At 32.7% G+C, this 23,711-nt stretch overlaps 1 protein-coding gene across 2 annotated transcripts in view; it reads right to left on the reverse strand.

Moving 5' to 3' along the window:
- LOC129231808 (histone deacetylase 3-like) overlaps nt 1-23,711 on the reverse strand; it is an 86,440-nt gene that overhangs the window by 14,730 nt on the left and 47,999 nt on the right. Inside the window, exons 9-13 of one of the 2 annotated variants that reach the window (XM_054866185.1) lie at nt 22,662-22,735; nt 16,684-16,748; nt 15,852-15,979; nt 10,309-10,388; nt 7,447-7,610 (exon numbers count right to left, since the gene is read on the reverse strand). In XM_054866185.1, the coding sequence (XP_054722160.1) occupies nt 7,447-7,610; nt 10,309-10,388; nt 15,852-15,979; nt 16,684-16,748; nt 22,662-22,735 (511 nt within the window). Of the gene's footprint in view, nt 1-7,446; nt 7,611-10,308; nt 10,389-15,851; nt 16,001-16,683; nt 16,749-22,661; nt 22,736-23,711 lie in introns of both variants that reach the window. The other variant, XM_054866184.1, reaches the window with a different exon arrangement.

The following is a 23,711-nucleotide window of genomic DNA, read 5'->3' on the forward strand; positions in this document are numbered from 1 at the left end:
TTAAACCTTAGAATATTATTTAGGAACTAGAAAGTCGCCCATCGAGGCATGACGGGTGAAAATTGCTTCTACTTTTCTACAATTGAATGAAGCCATTGCCTGTTTGGCGATATTTCGATAGTTGAAATTGTAACCCTAACTCCAGTGGATTAACCTTAAACTCCAGTAGGTAGCTTTCATTCTTGACCATTTTTTCGCTTCTTCATTCCTCTGAAATCACAGTCTTACCAGTAAAACAGTTAAGTTACCGGATCGAGTTCAGCCTTGTCACAGTAAAGATTTTCCCTGCATGTTAAACATTACCAAAACATATTATCAAATTATCATGCCGTAGCGCGAGTTTCGTTGTTAAAACATGAGCGTTACTCGATCATCGGCTATTATATCTATAAGGATATCCACGGTTCTTTATTATAATTTACCTAACTAAAGGCAGCAGCAATTTTTGGATACATTCTGTCAAATTTTGAAAAATTTTTCGACGAAAAAAACTATTCAGTACATAGTACAAACCCGTGACAAGTTTAAGCTTAATACAAGAAATTATTAGATAAATAATCATGGCAGTTTCATAGGGGCCGCCGAAGCATGCTTCAAGTAGAAAAAAAGTTAAAATGCAGTAAGGGTGATTTAAAATATTGTAATGAATACTAAGTGTTTGAATGTATTATACAAAGCGAAAGTAAACAAAAACTTTTATCAAGAGATTCTGGAGGCATGATATTTAAAAAAAAATAAAGTTGGGAAAAGAAGACCTACGGTGTCACTGAAAAGTACCACATCAGTCCAAAATGTAAAAAGATTAGTCTATTGAATCCCAAACACTTTAATTTCAAACAAGTACAAATATCAGGTTGGAAATTGAAAATTTCACAATAGAAAAACCAAAGAACTAAGATGGTCTTTGAAAAGAAATACTACGGGAGGTTTTCCCACAACATTTGTATCAATGAAATTTGAAAAAAGAAGATACGGACAAAGTCAGGAATGGGGAAGGGAGGGAGGTTCTCGAACCTTATCCCTTTATTTTGCACCATCAAGGTAGCTGAAACATGTTTCTGAACTTTTATTTTGAGAGTACCGGGGAAGAGTTTCCAAATCGGAACCCCGTCCCTTCTCCTACCGTCTACCGTCATCAAAGATGACCTACAATTGTTATTTAGGACTTCAAATTCGAAAAGCTGCTAGAAGAGTGATCATCCAAATCCTGCAGAAAACGCCTCCACTCCATCTTTAAAAATCATTTAAAATTTCGCTTTTAGGACTTCAATTTAGAAAATTTTCAGAGGTCATCGAACCTCTCCTCCCCCTTGTATATACAAAGATGGGCTGAAATTTTTAAGGGCTTCAATTCCAAAAAGATTTCTGGAAGAGCCCCCGAACCCTTGATAACATTAGCGAATATCATCTACAACTGCGTTTTAGAATTCAAATTTCAAAAAATTACCGAAGGAGAGTCCGCGAGGTCGTCTTAAATTTCGTTTCATGGGCTTCAATTACAAATTATCTTCCGAAGACTCTTACCCCTCTCGTCATTGAATGTCGATTAAAATAACGTTTTTATTAGCTTCAATTTCGAAGAATTGTCGGTCTACTTTACTTTATCAAAGAAGACCTACAATCCCATTTTTTAGATTTTAATTTCGAAAAATTTCCTGGGGAGAAACTCTTCACTCCCTAATATAGCTTAAGATCAACTAGAATGCATTTTTAAGACAAGAAATTGAAAAAAAAAAAAATCCTAGGGGGGGGGGGGGAGCGTTGGATCTTTGCTCTCATTTTAAAATTGTCAGATAGTCTAAAATTGCATTTTTTAGAGTTAAATTTTGAAGAATTTCCAATAACAGTCATCCTATCCTTAACGTAATCAGTGATATAACAACAGCGTTTATAAAGTTTCATTTCCGAAAAATAGCCGGGGAAAAGCAGCCCCGAAACACCTCCCCCCCCCAGCTTATGCAAAGATCGTCAAGAAAGCGACTGAACAAATCAGAAAAATTTCCGGACGGTATGATAACCTACACATTTATGATCCTAGAACTTAAATATCAGCATTTTTTTTCTGGGGGATCACTTCCTAATTCTCCTCCGCAAGAATCGTCTGAATTTTCGCTTTACACGTTCATTAAAATAATACACTCTGTTTTCTCGCGATATCGCGTGAAAAGTTGCTCCTCTTCAATCGTTATTGCTCATAGAGCCTGCATATACTGGCTGGGGACTAGGGGGGGGGGGCAACTTAAGCATAACAAACTTGTTGAAGAACTTCAATTTCAAAAAACATCGCCCTCCCCCATAGAGAGTCAATTGTCGTCTAAATTGCGCTTTGGGAACTTCAAGTGAGATATTTTGCCTAGAAACAATTTCTGTACCCCTTTCCTTCTCTTAGTGTTTCCAAAGATAGCTTACACATGCGTTTTTAAGCTCTGATTTCGATAAAATTTTGGGGAAATCTCCAAATTCTCCCTCGCGCAAACATCGCCCAAGATCATCTAAAAATAGTCTAACAATACGTTTTTTTAGCTATTATTTCGAATATTTTCTGGGGGAGCGCCCCCGCCACCCCTCATCATCTGCACAAATATTACACTTTTTACTATGCAAGTGTTTGTAATATTTATTCCTTTTCTCCACATTCGTAAACGCAATTCTTCTAATATAAGTCCTCATAAAACCTCCTAAAACTCCTCCAGAAACTGGAAGCTGTATCCGCTCTCCCTTTTACATTTGGAAAAAAAAAAGAGGGGGGGGGGGGGCATCTCCTCTTCAGGGAACAGCTCTTCAGGGGCCGGCTCGCTAGTAAATGCCAGGGCCGGTTATGCTGTCCCATCCGCCACTGTGCACACACAACGAAATATTCCTCAAAACAAACATTTTGTTTTCAATCACAAGAAGTGCAGAAAATGAAATAGAGTAGAGTAAATGTTTTTTTTTTCTCATGCTTAAGGTATTAACAGTATGTAGTAGAAGTAAGATAAAAACGAGCGGTAACAAAAGAACTTACAAAATATTGAATTTGGTATAAATTAAATGGCAAGACATGGAACATATCAGTCCTAAAAATTGATCTTGCAAAATATGCTATAAAAATGCGAGAGTCATGATTTTTGCATTTTTTACTCAGGATGTATCAAGGAGCTGAATTTGGCACATCTTGATAACCAGATACTAGCCTAATCGGAAACTAGGGACCCGGCCAATGGAGAGTTCCCGTTTTGAAATCAGTGCAGTGTAAGTTTTGTAAGAGTTTTAGTGGGAGGAGGGCAGGGGCGTGAACAGGGGGGAAAAGGGACACCTGTTGGCCCGGGCGCGAACCTGAAGGGGGCCCAATATTTTCAAAACTAGGGTTGAAAATAGGGGTAAACAATGTGGAGAGGGGCCAAAAAAGTCATTTGTGGCGGGCCCCAAAATTTCTGTGCACGCCCCTGGAGGAGGGCAAGTTTACCAAACTGACAAGGGGCCTGCCTTGGCCCTGGACGGCCCTGAATTGAATTGAGAAATAGAGCAGGAAGTCCTAATTAAGGGTCTACATTTCAAGTATGCAGGGGTAGAAGTGGTTAACTTGTAACATATAGGACATTTTCCATGAAAAATATAGGACAAATATAGGACACGTTTTATGAATAATTTTGTTTGAAAAAGTAAACAATACATAGTTTATATTATCTAGTTATTCTCGCAGTAACTATTATCAATGATTTCAATTAATCATACTGCATACAGTTAAAAAAAAAACTAAAATAAAAATTATAACATATCTAGATTAAGTTTCCCCAAGTTCTTGAAAGAATAACTTATGAAAAAACTGTTTACTTATGTAAAAATATTTTAAAACAAAATTTAAACAATGTGACATCTATATACATTTAATACAATTATTTACATTTTGAAAAGCTTTTGTTAAACCTTTTTTTCTCCATTTCATCTTTTGCAAGTTTAATATTTTTATTACCAGCATAAAAAGAATTTGCCAAGCTTCTGCTATATATATATATATCAAAGCCATTTTCACCTTTTACCTGCTACATGAATCATACAGCGCAGAATCAATTTTTTCTTTAAGTTTCACTATTTTTTCTTTTATTGAAGGTACCCCAACTTCTTTTGCCTCTGACTGTCATGCGTCTTTATATGATTTTTCCATTACTTTTTGAATTTGGTATTTAGAGAATAAGTTGTGATAAAACAAATTTTCTTGATAATGTTTTCCCAATCTCAGCATCTTAAAACAATTTTAAACATTGTCAAAAATACTCGACATCTAAAACAAAATTAAAACAGACAAGTTATGCTAGAGATTCCAATATATATATATATATATATATATATATATATATATATACAAACATCTCGTTTTTAAGCAATCCTGAGTTATTTCTTGTCAAGCTTTGAAAGAAAGCGTGAATCAAGTGACCTAAAGGTTTTTCCAAGGTCATTTTCTAAAAATATATACACCAAACTATGGGAATATAGGAAATGTAGAACAATTTCTAAAAATATAGAAAATATAGGACACTTTTGATGCTTTTTTTGAAAATATAGGAAATATAGGACATATAGGACTACTTCTACCCCTGAGTATGCTTTGCAGCTAATTCGAACTAGAATTGCTTTTTCTGTCTTGTCTTCCTTCAAATTTTCACTCGTTTAATAGTTACAAAATTAAGAATAAACAAACTTTGTTATTTTCCTTTTCTGACATTAGAAATTAAAAAAAAAAACTTTCTTCTGTTTTAAGTTACAAAACATTTTGGATTTCGGAGTTGGGGTGGGACCATCGCCCCCCCCCCCCTTTGGATACGGCCCTGCTAGACGGACAAAATAGGAAAGATGCGAGGAAAGGGGGAGGGAATTAAGTTAATTCCCCCCTGAAAATTTTCGAAAGTGGTGGGATATTTTTAAAATTGATTTCAAAAACTGCAATTTTACAATTTTCGGTAACGTTAGAAGAGAGGGAAAAGAAGGGGTTTCCCATGATTTTATTTTCTTAACTTTTTTTTTCCAAAATTGAAGTCCATTTTTGACTATCTTTGTTTACAATAGAATGTCGGGGGCTCTTCTCAGAAATTCCCCGACATGGGAAGTTTAAGAAATGCAATTTTAGGCTACCCTTGGTAAAACTAATGGAACAGAGAAGCATCGGGAGCTCTCTACGAAAACTTTTCGACTTTGAATTATCAAAAACGCAAAACTATCTTAGGTCACGTTTGAGAGAGTAGGAGACTCTGTGATTTCATTTGGAAGCATTAAAAAACTGAAGTATACTCAACCCAATTTTAAACTACTTTAGTTGCTACAGGTATCTGGCGACTCTCCTTTGGAATTTTTCGACATTAAAATTTCAAAAATATAATAATGTAATATGTTTGTAAACATTAAAATGAAAGGGGACAGTTTTCCCTGAGTGTTTCCCCCAAGATCTTTTAGGAGAGCGAAGTGCCCTAACCTTTGACCCTAAGCTTAATAAACCCTCCTCATCCTTTCAAAGTTTAAACAAAACTTCACAAAAGCGAACTTTTTTTTTTGAAAAGGTGAAGATTCACACAAGCCTGTCCTTGAAACGTCACTCCCTCGTTTCAATCACCTTATATACAGGAATCTAATTAGAATATATCTGAATATTTTTTGCATTACCATTAAACATAAACATTAAAAAGCTTTTTAATATTTAAAAAATAATTATTATCGAAAACACTTGAACTTTGTATGACACAAAAGTAAAAGAAGCACCTTTTTTATTCCACAAAAGTTCTCTAAAAAAAGGAACCTTTTATTTGAAAGCGCACTGCCCCTTTTTTGGTGTGAGGAAAACGCTAGTTCCCTCTGGGCTCCCCCCTCCCCAGTTTTAGGCTATAGTGCAGATAAAAGGGTTATGGAGCTATCCAACGGAAATTTCTATAAGTGCAATTTTAAGCTGTCTTTAGTGATTTTAAGTGAATGGCAGAGGTTTGAAGACTTTGTGTAGCAATTTTCCAATATTTAAATCTGGAAAACACAAATGAGGGCCTTGATGCAAGAACCCAAGTAAGTCCAGACTCACTCAATTTTGGTAAGCTTTTACCACATTATTTGCTACAAAGCAGAGGTCTGATCTTACATTTGTGCTTCATTGTTGCGCCAATCGAAAAACTATGTTCTCCACACGCAAAAATGTTTTTTTTTTTAAAGGGAAAAGTTTGAACGTAACTGGTATTTGCATCAGAGTCCTCAAGTGTAGACTTAAGACTATCGTTGGTGGCTTTAGGACTACAAAGAAGCCTCATACTTGAAGCACTTTAGGGACCTCGTTAAGTCTAAATCTGGTTCTGATTACAACTAATGTTGCTCAAAAAACAAAAATCTTTCTCCTCCCCCCTCGAACTCAGTCCTAAATCCGCTTATGTTCAAGAGCGCTTCCTTCTAAGTAGAAATTTTGTCCTGTTTCACAGATTCAGTTTATCGTAGTTCACACTTGCATTCCTGTATCCGATTCTGAGATGAAAATACTCGTATAGCGATAGTTTACAATAAACCAATGTAATTTCTTGCCAATTGACAGCATTTAGTTTAATCTGTTACAACCAGTGAAATACCAGGGGCGTGCACAAAAATGTTGGGGCCCGTTGCAAATGATTTTTACGGGCCCCCCTCCATCTTATTTACCCTTATATCCCTACATATACTTCACCCCTCAATTAAAAAAAATCTCGGGCCCCCTTCTGGCTCGGAATCGGGCCAACAGGTGTTCCTTCTCCCTTCCCCCTTGTGCATGCCCCTGTTCATTTGTATAAACACCCCCAAGGCATGGCACACGCATTTATGGCAGGGCCGGGGGCTGCTTCAATTTTTGTTAATAGAAGTACAAATATAAGTTTTTAATTCTCTTTTTTTCTCCCGGGCCGTTTTTCAGGCCGTGTCGGACCCCAACTTCTTTGGCCCCGTCTCGTTTCCTCAATGTGGGAGCCATGGCCCTCAGAGCTCTAAAAACTAGAGAAAAAGTTGATAAGAGAGGAAATCAATCGCACGGGTCTACTTCGGCTATTTACTTTGGTACTTTTTTTTGTTATGAACACTTTAAAAAATGCTTGTTGTGAATTCAAATGTATTAAGTTCAATAAAAAAAACTGCTGGAAGTGGCTCACTCGGCGGTTGGCCCAGTCGGGGATCCCCGACTAGCCGACCTAGCCAGTCCGCCCCTGTATGTATATATATATATATTACTTGGCTTATTTACTTGGCTTTTTAGTTTTGCTGCGTTGCGCATCTATGGGCTTTTGGTGTGGTCTTTTCAATATTTTTCACTTTTATTATATATATATGGAATGTAGTCCTTCACTAGGAATGCAATTGCTGCAATTTCAGACAAAATACAGAATTTCTCATTAGTCAAATAAATAAATAAATAAAAAAAAAATCATTAAAATTTTTTGCAAATATTTATGAAAGAACTTTTGAAATTGAACTAACCTTGCATTAGCAGCTTGAGCCACAGCCCCTTCATTAGGATCATTTTCATCATCTTCTAGAGACAACTGAAAAAAGTTATCAGGAACATCTTGAAGTTGAACACTTGGAGCATGGGCCAGGGATTTCAGGTTTTCTGTCACATGTTTGACAATGGCATCTAAATACTAAACACAATATTTATCTTTTAAAATCATGCATGGGCTACAGCAAACTTTTAATGTTTGGAATGAAATTGATTGAATAGTTTTAACTTTGTGTCATGATATTTCTTGAAGACTTTAAATAAAATTACTTTTAACTGTATATTAAAAAAAAAAAAACCCTTTCATTGTTCATGTGTGTGTGTGGTGGGGGGGGGGGGGGGGTAGGGGGATACAAACAAGCCTAGGGCACATAAGAACAAAGTTTAAATAACTGGGGAATAATCATTCTACAAAGAAAAACTCTTCATCATGAAATGCATAAAAATATACAGGTCTGCAGCTGGAAAAACCAACTTCAGGGATGAGAGTGGTCAGAGAGCAAAAAAGGAGGAAAAGAAAATAAATAAATGAAAAAATAAAATTGCAAAAGCATGCCAAAAACGGATGATACCCAAAATTGCATCAAAAAAAAAAAAAAAAAAAAAAAAAAAAAAAAAAAAAAAAAAATATATATATATATATATATATATATATATATATATATATATATATATATATATATATATATATATATAGTCCCAGGAAACCATGATATCCATAAATTCAGCAAAAAATGGCTTATTTACCAGTTTCAAAGTAATGAAAGTTTTTCCATATAAATTATGCTTGAAATAATTAAGTGACGATTGATATATGTCACATATTTTTATTGAAGCACAATATTCACTTCTTAATTTCAGTTACAGAAAAAAAAATATAATAAAAACAGGAAAACGGGGGATAACGAGTTTAAAAAATTAGTTGTATATTAAAGCAGGAGTGAGAAGCAAATTGAAGGACAAAAACTTAAATCTCTTTTCGTCAACTGTGATTTTGTTATTATTGCTTTTCACTTGTTACTAACATCCTATTTTAATGCTCATTGCACTATCTTTTGCAAATTTGTTTTATTTTTTTATAAATTGAAAATTTGAAAGAGAGACAGCAATTTCTCACCGCTTAGTCCTTGAATAAAGAATGGAGCCAGAGTTCAATCTTGGCTGCATCACTCAATGATGCCACTTTTTCATATTTTTTGAGAAAAATAACTTTTTCAATTAAAAACATTTGAATTTATAGCGTTTTAAAATGAGAATGCAACTTTTAGATCTAAGTTTTAAAGTAAGAAATTTAACAGTTTTCTTTATGTGGTAGAATTGAAAATAAGTAAACATATATAACCAAAAGTATACGGACACTTTCAAAAAATCACATTTTTAAGGATTTCTCAAGAAATAAATGACCAATTGCTTTGTAACTTTTGTCATGTAAAAGGTATGCTCCAGCTGTCATTTTCCAATAAAAAAGTTGCACATTACTCTTGCAAGTTTGCAACATTTGCTTGTAGTCGTTCAGTGTGATTCATAAGAACAGATTATTTGTTAACGACCCCTCACGACTCCTCGCCTATCCAAGAACTGTAGAAATTCAACTCATTAGATTGCTGATAATTTTCTGAATTTTTTAAGATATTTGAACTGGATTAATTATTATGAGTTAAAGAAACTAATTGGGTTTTAGATTGTGAAAGTTATAAACTGCTATCTTTGGCACATGCAGTGAGAAATTAATAACTTTAAATGTCCAATTTTTTATCAAATTTTCAACATTTTAACTTCAAATTTTAGTATTATGATTTTCTTGTATGCTGGCAAGTTTTCTAAAAGTTTGGTGAGCTTTAATGGATAACTTGGCATGTTATAAGCCAAAAACCTTCATATAAAATTCATAATTTTTAAGAAACTCTCATATCTTCATGGATATCAGTGATATTTTCTCAAAAGTATGTAAAATAATGTAACATAGTAAGCTAACTATTTGCTAAAATTTGCAGCTTATTCTCAGCTATTTACGATGATTGATGATCAAAAAACATTTTTGTTTTCTTCAATTTGTTACATTACACTTTGGTTAAGGGGATAAGTAACATTTATTGGAAAATGACAGCTGGAGCATACCTTTTGTAAAACAAAAGTGACACATCAATTGGCCTCTTATTTCTTGAAAAATCCAAAATCCCATCTAAAAGTTATCCAACTTTGGCACAACTTTATTTAGTATATTTGACTTTCTAATTGCATCATTAAAAAATTCTGAAGTCAGTTTGGGTAATATTTTTTGCACATTGTAATATTCTATGCAGTATTATAATGATAGAAATTTTGTGATGTTGTGAAGTACAAAGGAGAAACTTTGAAACAATGATAAATTTATTTCCCTGCTTTAAAGTAGCAATACGTTTATTAAAAATTTATTTTGCATCCCATTTCTGGCGTGGCTCAAAGTTACCCCTAAATGGCAGGATACTTTGAACCAGGCATAGCTCATTTTTAATTAGATGCAATAAGTCTTATTTCTTAATTTTCCATAACTATAAAATACTGTAGGAGTTTTTCTTCCACTTTATACCAATAAATACAATGAAACTAATTATATATGAGTGGTGCAATTTAAAATACAAAAAATTGCTGCTCAGAGTTACAGACTGACAATAAATAGATTCCTCTTCCCTTTGTCTAATGCTTTGCATTATTTTAGTGACTATAAATGATTGCATATGACTCTATTAGCAGTGCTGTTAATCTGGTTTTGAAGATAAATCTCAAAGCACATAAATCATGATTAATTCATGAAATTGAAATTTTAAACTCTTTCAAAATAAAATGTTATAAACACTCACCTGCTTTGAATTAACATTATCTTGTTTTGTATGCACAGGAGGATGGAGAATGAAATCGGGAGCAAAGTACTCCAAATACTCTATAAAAATTTAATTACTTTTATAAGAAAATCTTCATTTCCACATGATTCATTGAGCTATGCATTATCAAACAATAAATGATTATAATAAAGGTCAAGCAAAAGGAAATGATCAATCTGTCTAATGTTTAACTCCAACATTTTATCTCTAATAATAAAACAAGAGAATACAGTAGTTTTGGTACGTTCAATGTTGGCATGTTTTTGAAAAATTGTTTTATTATTTGACTAAATGTAACTAAAATTTAAACACAAAATATGCTAGTTGAAAATAGAATATGTGAAAATAGCATCCAATTGCCCAAAATATCGAAATATTTACAAGATGCAAAAAGATTGAAATCACAAACACTAGAAGCAATTTTTCGTGAAGTTCAAGAAAGTGCAAAGTTGCCATGGTTCCAAAAATAAGAAAGTTTATTGTCTATTAAAATGAAACAAAAAATAAGTTTATTCCCATCTCCAGAGCTCGAATACGCTACCTTGCTGTGATTTATAATGCTACCGAAAAAAGTAAAACATTCCATTCCACATGTTTTCTTTGGGGTAAATTACAGGCTTCAGATAGTTTATAGTGTAATGTAATTTCAGAACAATAGAAAAGAAAGCTACCTACAAACACTATGATAAAGTACTATCATTCACTAATCTTCAAAGTAAGTTATAAGTAACAGCATTTGTTTGTTTTACCTTTCTTAAACGCCATTAGACAGTGGTCGCAGCACCCCTTACAGTTTATTGGAGTTGCAAATCCATGGTAACGTAGGTCGAAATAACTTCCAATTGCCAAAAATATCAAAATACTTACAAGATGCAAAAAGATTGAAATCTCAAACAACAAGAAGGAATTTTTCTCGAAGTTCGAGAAAGTGCAATGTTGCCATGGTTCCAAAAATAAGAAAGTTTGTTATCTTTTAAAACGAAACAAAAAATAAGCTAATTTATGGTAGCATATGTTGAAATAACTTCCGATTGCCAAAAATATCAAAATATTAACAAGATGCAAAAAGATTGAAAACTCAAACACGGCAAGCAATTTTTGGCAAAGTCCGAGAAAAGTTAAATATTGCCATGGTTCTGAAAAAAGAACAATTGAAATTAAACATAAAATAAGTTAATCTATGGTGGGGTATGTCAAACTACCTTCTGATTGCCAAAAATATCAAAATATTTACAAGATGCAAAGAGATTGAAATCTCAAACACAACAATCAATTTTTGGAGAAGTCCGAGTAAGTTTGGTGTTGCCATGGTTCCGGATAAAAAGTACTTTGTTATCTATTAAAATTAAACATAAAATAAGCTAATCTAAGGTGGGGGTACGTCAAAATAACTTTCGATTGCCAAAAATATCAAAATATTAACAAGATGCAAAAAAATTGAACTCAGAAACATAGGAAGCAATTTTTCGCGATGCTGCATATCGAACCCAAGTTCCTCAAATTGCACTGATGAAATATTCTTGAAAAATATTAAAGCACAATCCATTGATTTTCTACCGATTTCAAACACTAAAAAAATTTCACATTTTTTTTAAGGCTTTAAAATTTTTTCAAAGTTGTCAAGCACTTGAAAAGGAAATTTTTTTTCAAGCACTTCTCAAGGTTTTTCAAGGGCGTACGAACCCTGGAGAAATATCGGTAACACCCTGCTTAACGCCTCAACCTCTCTCTTTACTAGATTCCAGCGGTTGAAGAAAGAGTAATGATGCAAATCTGAAGCGAAATAATACGGGGAAAGTCAGATTCAATCGAAAAAAGACGCAGCGGCTGCGTGTTTGGGCATAACAAACTTTAGCATACTGTATCTTTTAAACGTAATGAAAACTTTTAAAGTCTGGTTTTAAAGTAAAATCAGTACAAAAGCGGACTAATCGGACCAAAATGCTAAATAGCGGTCTAAAGCAGACCCCTAAACAACGGACTTTGGCGGGAAGGAGAAAGCGGACCATTTAGGAGCCCTGCAGTCGGGGAGTCTGAAACCGGTATTAGATTTAAACTAAAGTTGATCTGGGATATTTAGAATAGATTGAAAACAGATTTTAGAAAAGTTGCATCCACAGAAATAATGAAATAGAGTGTTCCAGAAAAAGTCTTCCATCATCAGTGTCATCAAGTGAAAAGAGATGAATGATAATAAAAAGATACTGGATGATGGTTGCTCCCGTTTTGGCGCGAGATTTAAAAATATTGTATAGAGTAAGCGATAATATACTAGCAACAACACAATCTGAAAGAGTAAGTTTGATTTTACATGTACTTTTGAATCATTCTTTCAACTTTATAGTTAATAGTATTCAAAGTACTGAAGCAAACACACAGTGTGAGAATGAAGTTTTCTCTCCCCAGAAAAATTCTTTTGAATAGGGTCTGGTGGGGGAAAGTGGTCAATGGGGGTAAAGTGGTCATAATTCAAATAAATGGCTATACCTTAAAAATAAATGTTCGAATGAATGTGAAAATTTTATTTTAGAGTAGTGCAGTTAGAAACTACATTTTGAATACAAAATTTTTACAACTGGCAAAATTTTATTTGGTAAAAAAAAATATTTTGAGTGATTATGAATTTTTTAAAAATATAAACACCTTTTTTTAACTTCCTTGGGAAATTTTGTTTGTTAGAATTATGAACAGATTGACTGCACAGGAAGCTTCCTACATGTCTCAAGAACTCATACTCATTAGCAGTTAGCTGAATCTCTTTTGAATAATTTTTTAGAACAATTTTAGTAAGATGGGGTAAAGTGGTCATAATATTAGGCTTAACGAATATTGTTCTTTTAAAATCACTTAATCTTTAAGTATAAGGCAGGTATCAATTAAATATTAATTTCACTTAATATGTATTGTTTTTTACAGTAAACAAGGTTAAATATATGAGTATATGCGCATGCATACGCATATACTCGTGTAGGCACGTATATATACGTATTCACATAAATGCACCAATAAACACGTATTTGGGTATCTCGTAGTATTTTTTATCTATACAGATATACATTCGACTATACACGTATATACCCGCTTATACTCGTACATATACGAACACTTATATACTCAGGTAGACACGACGTATATACACGTACATACTCGAGCTGACACTTACATACTAGCATATGATATACATGCATGCAGGGGTGAGTTTAAACTCTTGGGCAAATTTTTAAAAGGTGTTAGAGAGGAGCATAAGAAGTAAAAATCATAAGAAACATATGGCCACAAACTCAACGCTGACGCGCTACATGCACGCAAAGCCAGAAAATAATGAATGCAAAAACAGGTCACAAATTTATTACAAAAAAAGACAATTTTACACAACGACTTAAAAATTTTTTAAAGTCATTGATGAAACTTGCGGCCGGCATATGTAATACATGCGTCGTAATCACTCTGTTGCAATTACGAGACTCTTGAAAAACTTTCATCAGTCGCTGCGCCTTTGTTGCGATGCGTGTATTAGAGCTACTACAGGCCTTACTTTTTAACAACTGTCTAAATATTTCTTAAGAACTAAAATGTCGGGTAAAATCATCTTTGTGTAACAAATTTGTGACCTGTTTTCATTCCATCGATTTCTGGCTTTGTGTGCATGTAGCGCGTCAACGACCATAAGTTCCTTACGATTCTTTGCTTCTTATCCTCCCCTTTCACACCACTTAGATTTTGCCAAGATCAAGATTCACTATGTAAGCATACATGTATATTAGCGGATATACTCGTAGATATACGTGGATACATGTACTGATGTTTACACGTAAATGTACGTATATACGTCTAACAAGTATATAATCGTGTTTACACGTAAGCATACGTATATACTCTTGCTTCCACATATATATATGTACGTGAGTAGGCACGTACCAAACACGCACTGGATATATCCACGAATTAACTCATGTATACCCGTATATGTATGTAAGTACACTACTGGCCGTTAAAATTGCTACACCAAGAAGGAATAATCTGAATGAAACAAAATTTTGCACACTTGATGGCAACATTGACACTAGAAAACGATTACAAAATGAAAGCAAAATGATCATTTATTACTAGAAAAATCTCACATGAATGGAGGTTTAAGTACCCCTGTTGCGCCACCTCTAGTTGGAATTTAAGAATCGATACGGTCGAGCATTGAGGTACAGCAGTTTCGTATGATGTCTTACGTCTTCTCGTACCACAGTTGCTGTAAACGCGCCACTAATTTGATCAAATTTACAGGCTGTCCAATTTACCGTCTCAAGTGATCCCAGATATGCTCAATTTGTGACAAGTCATAAATCGCAGACCAGAGCATCACGCAGACCAGAGAAAGTGATAATGCGGAAGAGGAAATCCCTTTTCACCCTTGCTGTGTTTGACCGAGCATTGTCATGTTAAAAAATGGTTCCTGGGAGCCCCGTCGTGAGTGCTAACACGTATGAGTTTGATCGAATGAGTGGCACGTTTACAGCAACTGTGGTACGAGATGACGCAGGATATCGTAGGAGACTGTTATGTCTCAATGCCCGATTGTTTCGCTTCAAGTACATCGTACATTCACGCTAGAGGTGTCTTAACAGGGTACTTAAACCTCCATTTATTCGAGATTTTTCCAACCATAAATGATCAATTTGCTTTAATTTTGTAATCACTTTCTAATGTCAATTTTATTATCACGTATGTAAAATTTAGCTTCATTCTGGCAATTTCTTCTTGGTGTAGCAATTTTAATGGCCAGTAGTGTATCTATGTACACTTATATATGCGTATATACGTCGACTATACACGTATATACTCAGAAACTCAGGTATGCACATATATACTCGAGATACATGTGCAAACACGCAAATGATGTTCGTTTTGCGCGTATATACTCGCATATACACGTGACTCGTATATACTCGTGTAGACACGTATACACTCCTGTAGGCAAAAACGTATACATGCTTATACGCTCGTGTATACACGAATATACTTGAGTAGGCACATGCATGCATGTACCTGATGTATACATGTATTTATTCATATATGAACATGTTTACTCTTGTTTAAACGACACGTATATACTCGTGCATACTCGCATATACTCGTACATATACTTGTAACTATAAAAATAACCAAAATATACAAATAATAGGGTTATTTGTAACAGTTTTGTAGCTGTTTTTAACTATGACCACTTTACCCCATGCTATGACCACTTTCCCCCACCCCATGGGGTAAAGTGGTCATAAATACAAAGGGAAATGAAAATGTTATAAAACTACTTAAATCAATATTTTTTTCCCTGAAATTCAATGTACGTGTTCTTTAATAATGCAATGTAAAATAATAACAAAAAAAGTTGAAGTATTTAAAGAATTTATTGTATTTATTATCCACCTAAGTTGAAAACCTACGATTTTATGACCACTTTACCCCACCAGACCCTATATATCAAATTTGAATCATTTAAATCTCAACACTGCAATGTAGGGCCTCACCATTATAAGGAATGTCTGGAGCAATATCTTCATCTACCAGTATAGAAGTCTCATATGTCCAGCATCTTGCAACATTTCGAAGAGTATATCCTCCACCTCCAAGAACAAGCAATGGAACATTCAATGACCTGACAAATTTAACACATTCCCTATAGAAAGGAAAAAGTTTGTTGGTAATAGGTGCACAGGTAAAATTATATAATATCTTACATATTAGTTCTCATGATGCTTTACTTATGAAGTTTTATGAATTATTAAGGAAGCTATGGCATTCCCTAGACAAAACACCTATGAGAAATAATATATATGATTTTCAAAACAGATAACATTAAAACAAAAGCATGGCAAGCAGGAGACATTTTTAAGGGTGTTTGAACAATGGGAAGGAAATTGTTGTGAGGGTAACTAAATAGTAAATTTTTCAAAAGCTACATGCCAAAACAAAGAACTTTTGCTCTGGTATATACAAATTTGAAAACCAAAATACTTAATTATGACAATACAGAACTTTTAAAAAAAATATTTAAGAATGGGAGAGTGTAGGAGATAGCGGTTTCCGCTCTAATTTTTGTGACTCATACATAAAAATATAATTATAAAAAAATTAAGACTTTTTTAATCATATGGCCGAAAGTTCTGTAAAATCACGAGCCTTATAGCAGAAGTATCTTCAGAAGTTTTTTTTCATAAACAATAATAGATTTATGATACTATTATGCATCAGTATCCTAAAACATTTGCATCAATTCTCATTATGTCACATATGTTCTTTTGTTCATTAAGAGCAACATTTATAGTAGGCGATTGAATAATCTAGAAAACATTGACTCACCCATGCCCTTTTGTGCTAAGAGAAAAACATCCAAGTCTATCACCAAATAAAGAATCAGCTCCACACTATGTATGAGAAACAAAAAGATATAAATGATCAATCAAAATGCAAAAATGAGAAGCAGCTGCTTAATCATCCAGTAGGGCAATCGTGTACTGCATTGAAATTACATGACTATACAGCATAGCCCAAACAGTGATGAGCTCAAAACTAAGTGAAATTCTTTTTACACTCTTAGGTCATATATGGCTTGCAAGTACAAAAAGGAAACTAATTAAAACGATTTTTCTCTAAGAGTTAGGGTCTGATTTAAGTTGGTTTTATTGGGGAATAAGTGTCAAATTGAATTGGTCAATTCTCTTTTATCAGGCTTGATGAGCTATGCAATAATTTCAAAACTGCTATTTGGACAAACACATTTAATAAAAGTGAATTACTTTTCCAAGTATGATCAATTTTAATGGCTTATGGACCAATTTTGATTAAAACCAAAAATGGTATACATTTTTATTCAAACACTAATTAAGAAAAAACCTACACTGATTTACAATCAACACAGTCATTGTAAAATAGAAGATTGCACACTTTAGGAATTAATACAAAATACTATAAACACAAAGTTTAGCAAAATATAAAGCCTAGAATAAAAATTTCCTGGGAAATTTATAATTTAAGAATAGTTGTAAATTGATGATTACATTAATTTTGTACAAAATTTAATTGTCAAGACTACTATTTTGATAGTATATTTGCCTGCAGATAGAAGATTTTTGATACTTTTGAGAATAAAAAACTTGGAAGCTACATATTTAATATACATAGTTCATTTTGAAATAACAGCTCTACTCTAATATTTGAAATATATTGAGAATACGAATTAATTGAGAATACGAATCCCGTTTATTGACTGTAATAATGATTATAACTTTTCAGGATTAATATTGAGGAAAAAAATTTTTATATATATTTAATTCAACTTTATTGGACTTAAAATTTTATTCAGAGACTGTTTCAAAAATATAGGTCTGCATTTTTACTCATTTTCATGAATATGTTTACTTGCACATAAGTTACATAAATGTCATAATTGAGTAAAATATTGCTGGGCTATGCTGACTGCTCTCCTGTTTTTAGAACAAATTTAAATAGCAGGTTTAAAACTAGTAAATTGGGTCAATGTTGAAGTCTTTCATTAGTTGAGCAGAAGAACTTCCTACATTAATGAAGTGAGAAAAACCTGATTGAGAAACAAAATAATTTTTAGACAGACCCCATAATGTTGTTACCAACTTTTTGGGATTTGAAAATGCTTATGACAAGAAAAAATAATTTGGGTGTCCATCAAAAGAAACATCCTGACAAACTATTATATGACCTATTACAAATGAGTTAAATTCTGAAAATATGAATTTATCCATTTTTGGCCTGAAAAAATAATCCTTTAGTATCAGAATTAAGTCCATAGAGTGATAAATAGGGACAAAATTTTAATGCCATTCTCAACGAAATTGGACAAATGCCATCATAGGTTTTCAGATCAACTAACTCACTAAGGAAGATAGTGAAAACTATGTCGCAGAGAGGATGCAATCTTCAGATTAACAAACTGAGCGAGAGGTGCGTAATGCATGGTTATTCAGATATTGGAAAGCCTTTTTGGAGGAGGAGATTCAAATGAGCTGTTATTTAAATTATGGTTACAAGAGAGAAAGCACTTGCACTCTTGATGATGATTCTGGTGAATCATAATAGGCAGCAAGAAGGACTTAAAACTTTTTAATTGGCTTAAAAGCTAATGAGATAAAAGGCCTGGTCATGCTTTAAATTCCTTAAATGTGATAGGAAATATAAGCAGTCGCAATGTCAGCATTTAATATATTTAATTCTCAAGGGGAAAGTATTAACTTTTAGTAGGTTTGATGCTTGTTATATGTTTTTTATCAATACTGTTATTTACTATCTTTAATTAATCTTATATAAATTAAACAGTTTTAAATGGACTTATTAATTTTTTCCAAACATTTGCAGAGTGTCTTCCAGCTGTGCTAAATAATGCTGAAGTATGATAAATATCAGAAAAAACCCCATTGCACTTCAAGCAGAGCTTGCATAAATCTGAATTTACTTCTGATTTCTTCTTTAGTAAATTAATGGTTCTTTTCAGAAAAAGAGAGGAAACATATTTTTCAAAACGGTCATTTTGTGCAAATTATGACCTGAAGTTTTGGAAAAGACATACACTAGTCCTCATTTTATTTTTTGAAAGAAAAAAAAAATCCTACCTTGACATTTCCGTTTAATTACCTTATTCTATATTATTTTACATTAATAATTTAAAATTTTACTTTCACTGCTAATTTGAGCAATCTATTGCATAATTTATTGTGATTGTTTAAGAAATAGTACTTTTTAATTTCTTTTAAAAATAAATTATTGCATATTTTTACATTTGGTTCTTTTTCTAGTTTGTTTTAGCTTTGTATTCCATAATTAATTGGTTGATTTTTAAAAATTATTCGCAGAAAAAAAAAATTATATTAATTCCTCTAAAATCCAGAAATAATCTGGATCCGCCAAATCCCTGATGAGTCCAGATTTTTAAGGTTGCAATTGACATTTTCTTTTTGAAAAAACATTTATTGACAACAAATTTGCGAATTTTCTTTAAACTGGAATTGGGACAAAATTAAAGTAAACTAAATATTAGTTGGAAGAGCGCAGTGTCTTCTAAACTATGCTTTTAATTATGATAATGGATTGAAGAAATGATTCATCCAAATTGTAAAGAAACTGCCTAAATTCAAAAATGATGCATATGCTGAACAAAAAGAAACCAAAACAATATTTTACAGCAGTATATTTCAAATAGAACAATAACTTTCTCACACTAAGATATTTATTGTATGCTAAATCACTTTTTGTTCATTACAAACAGTAATTTACAAGGGCATTTCTGACACGTTTAAACATTTACAAATGAAAGATGTGTAAGAATAATAAATAATAATGCAAGTGTTCAACTGTAGTGAAAAAAAAAGCAAAAAAAAAAAAAAAAAAAAAGCAATAAGCATGCTGATCAAATGTATTTTTCGTTGCAGAATTTCCTTTCAGTCCCCCCCCCCCCAAAAAAAAACCTTCATTGATGGCTTGGATATGAACAAGAAAAAGGAAGAATTATCATGGCCTCAAAAATTACAATAGCCAAATTATTCAAGGAAAAAAGTTTTCAAGTTCTCAAAATAGACATAAGCCACATGGTTGTGTTCTATTGCTCTTATAAAACTTTTGAGTAAACTATATTTTTATTAATGGATTATGGACAAAACAAACGTCAGTATAAATAAAGCATTTTTTCTTTTTTAAGACAAGTTTAGTGTCAGCAAATTATTTACAGGAAAATATGGTAAATAACAGGACAAGTATGTTCAAAAAAATTCATACTTAGCTTTTTTGGCACACATCACAATGCAGGTAGACTTAAGATTAATTTTAAAGAAATAAAGAGAGAAAAAAATAATCTTACTTTTCATAAACATTAGTGCTTACTGCATTTTAGAAGTCCAGTACTATCCCAAATAACATTTCAAATAATGCCAAAAAGAAAAGGCAGACAAGAAAAATATGTTAAAATATTAATGCACTGTGATGAATACACACAATAAGTACCTGGGGTCACATTTTCGCATCAAGTGTGGGGGGGGGGGAGGCACATTTGGTTAGGGGCAAATAATGATAGCTTAATTTTCTCAATCTTAAAAAGAAGTGAAAATTATTAAAATGTTATACTTTAATGGCAGCACTATCATCCACTTCACAAGAAAATTTGAAGCAATCTATACATATAATAAAATAAGATGTTTGTGTGTGTGTGTGTGTGTGGCGCGCTTCCGGGAAAACGGTAAGATCTAGAAAGATGAAATTTGGTATACAGTTGCAGTTTTTGCCGAAGATGTACACCTCGGGCTTCGATTTTTGAAATTTTAATTGGAAAAAAGTTACTTAATGTTTTATGTGTTTTTTTTGCACTTTTTAGTACGTTTTACCTCACAGACCCCGAACCAATCGCACCACATAAATATTTTTTGTACTATGGTGTAGGAAATTTAATTTTAAGTATCATGAATGAAAAAATTTTGAAGATAGAGCAGTTTTTGAAATTTTTATGAATTTTTGAAAAAACCTTTAATTCACATTTTTTTCTGGGTTTTATTTTTTTCTAATATCATCCTGCGAGAAGAATCAAAGCCTCACTTCTAAAATTTAAGTTGGTAATAGTAAAAACATTTCGCCCTCTTCAGAAGAAAAAAGTTCTTAAAAATACGCAATAGTTCTTTTTTTACAATATTTTTATTGCAGAACGCAACGCGAGCTGTTCGCTTGCCGGCTGAATTCCGAACTTACCTTATCACGTGATCCAACTGAAATTGTTTGCCTTCTCTTCACCTTTTTATTTTATTTTTTTATTTTTTTGCAAGCGTTACTTTTTGCACACTACGGGGAACATAGAGCCCCCCATTTTTTTGCGGGCTATTTTGATTAAATAAATAAAGCCCGCGATTTTTTGCATGATCTGTGTTTTTGTTATGGATTGGAGGTTAGAATAGGTAGATACAGAGATATAGATTGAGTGGTCAAAAAATGTTTTTTTTTCGAATTAATACTCATATAAATAAAAAGATTGTTAATTACTGTCAGAGGTAGATATGCATAGATCGTAGAGATAGACAAATAGACAAATATAGAGGTCGATATAGTAGATGGACAGCAAGAAAGAGACATGCCCGTCATTTAAAAAACTTCAACGGGATGTCAATGCCCCCCCCACACCATTACTTTGAAAAAACAATGCTTTCACATAAAAGTGGGAGCGATTTTTGTAATTTTTGGACAAAATTTGCATGAAGAGTACGCCGATTGTGTCTCCCCTCACCCCCTTTTAAAAGTATTCCAAACGTCGGAACTGGAGATAGGTCAAAAAAATATTTTATTCAAACTACTAATGATATAAATAGATATAGATTGATTGATACCGCCACGAAATTTATTTAAGCAGCCGCCGAAGGCGGCAACATTGGCGTAAAAAGGTGAATGATAATACTGATATATAAAGAAAAACATTGATTAATACTGCACTAAATTGTCTAAGCAGCCGCCGAAGGCTGCAACCCTGGCACAAAAAGGCGAGTGGCGTAAAAAGGCGGACCAGCTGGTCGCCGAAGGCGGCTAGTTGGCAATAAAATATTCTGAATTATGGCAATCATGTTGTTTTAAAACTTAAAAGTAATTTATGCTTGATTTGTTTGAAGATTCATTTATAAACTTTTGTATTGAGTTATGAAAATTAATTATTTAAAAAAGAATAGCTTATTTATTGACATTTAATGATTTATTAATAAAATTTGTCAAAAGTAGAAAAAAAAGAAAAAAAAAAAACTTCTAGTCTATGTTTACTAAAATTATAACATCTAGCTAAGGGGTACATTTGGACACTGCGTTGGGGGCACATATGGACAGTGTAAATGTGCCCCTAATGCATATCTACATGTTATTTTACAAAATTGAAGAAATAGGGTGCTTAAAATAATTGTTAAATAACTCAAAGACGGACACTTTCATCCTTTGCTCGTGAATAAACCATGTAGGTAAGTTTGGATTGAAGTATTGCAGTCTCTTTGTATTTGGGGGAAAGGGGGTACAACTGGAAATGAACTGGAGTAGAGATTTTTATACTTAAAAATATGACACCAGATGCTGTATTAGTACTAGTAATTGAAAAGAGTAAAAGCCTTTGAGCACTTTACCTAGTTTATAGCACTTTGTTTTGTTAGATATATGCTGATAAGGATTACTTTTACTTTGAAATATCATAAAATGCATTAATTTCACAAAAAAAGATTAAGGACCAAGTATTGAATTAAGACTAAATATCACTTTACTAACAGCTGGAAATCAATCATGTCAAATACAAGGTTACTTACTTGAAGTACAATGCAAGAAGGTCGATAAAATTCCATCACAGCTTTGATAACAGGCTTAAAAGTATTAATATAGCCTACAGAGAATAAAATATTCAAATCTATCAAGCAAGTTAAAGATTCTCATACGAGAATATATGCATTTTAAAGCAGAACTAAAAATTTCACTAAGGGAAATAAACATGCATATAGGTAGAAAATAGCAAAAGAATGTGAATCAGGAAATTTACATAATCATGGACAAAAAGGGACATCTATAAGGCTCAGAGATAAAAAATGATAGCATGTTTCAATACACCTTTTCATACACAAAACTGAATGAAGTAAAGCCCATTTAAAATTGTTAAACCTAAAAAGAAAAAAAAGAAACTTTTTTTTAAAATAAAAACACTTTCATTGATTTAACATTTCTCAAAGAAAATTTTTTATTGTGTTCTGAAGCTCCTGCTTGGTATGGTTTTAAGATTTTCCCAGTAACAATTATAGACTCGTGAATGGGAAAGGTAACAGATTTCAACTAACTTGAAGGGCATTATATATATATATATATATATATATATATATATATATATATATATATATATATATATAAAATTAAGCAAACAGAATTTCAAATATGAAACAAATTATAAATAATTAATGATGATAAAAAGGAAAATTGCAAACAGCTATTAAATAGGAAAAGATAAAGTATGAATCCAGAGCTCATCAGCCGTGGAGGATTCATTAATTATGGTCAAAAGACCAAAAATTTAACTATGAACTAAAAGAGAATGTTTAAGCTCCAGTACATGCAATATAGAGTAACATTGGGCAAAAGCACCACTTGCTAAACTAAAAACAATAAACTAGAGCTCAAACCTAAAACTAAAAGCAGGGGGTTTCGCCTCGACTAATTAGGAAAACAAGTTCCGATAACTGCGGATGGCTAATTATCAGACCATAATTAATGAATCCTCCACGGCTGATGAGCTCTGGATTCATACTTTATCTTTTCCTATTTAATAGCTGTTTGCAATTTTCCTTTTTATCATCATTAATTATTTATAATTT

This window comes from Uloborus diversus, chromosome 10 (genome assembly GCF_026930045.1).
Source record: "Uloborus diversus isolate 005 chromosome 10, Udiv.v.3.1, whole genome shotgun sequence".
In the NCBI taxonomy this organism is placed as follows: Eukaryota; Metazoa; Arthropoda; class Arachnida; order Araneae; family Uloboridae; genus Uloborus; species Uloborus diversus.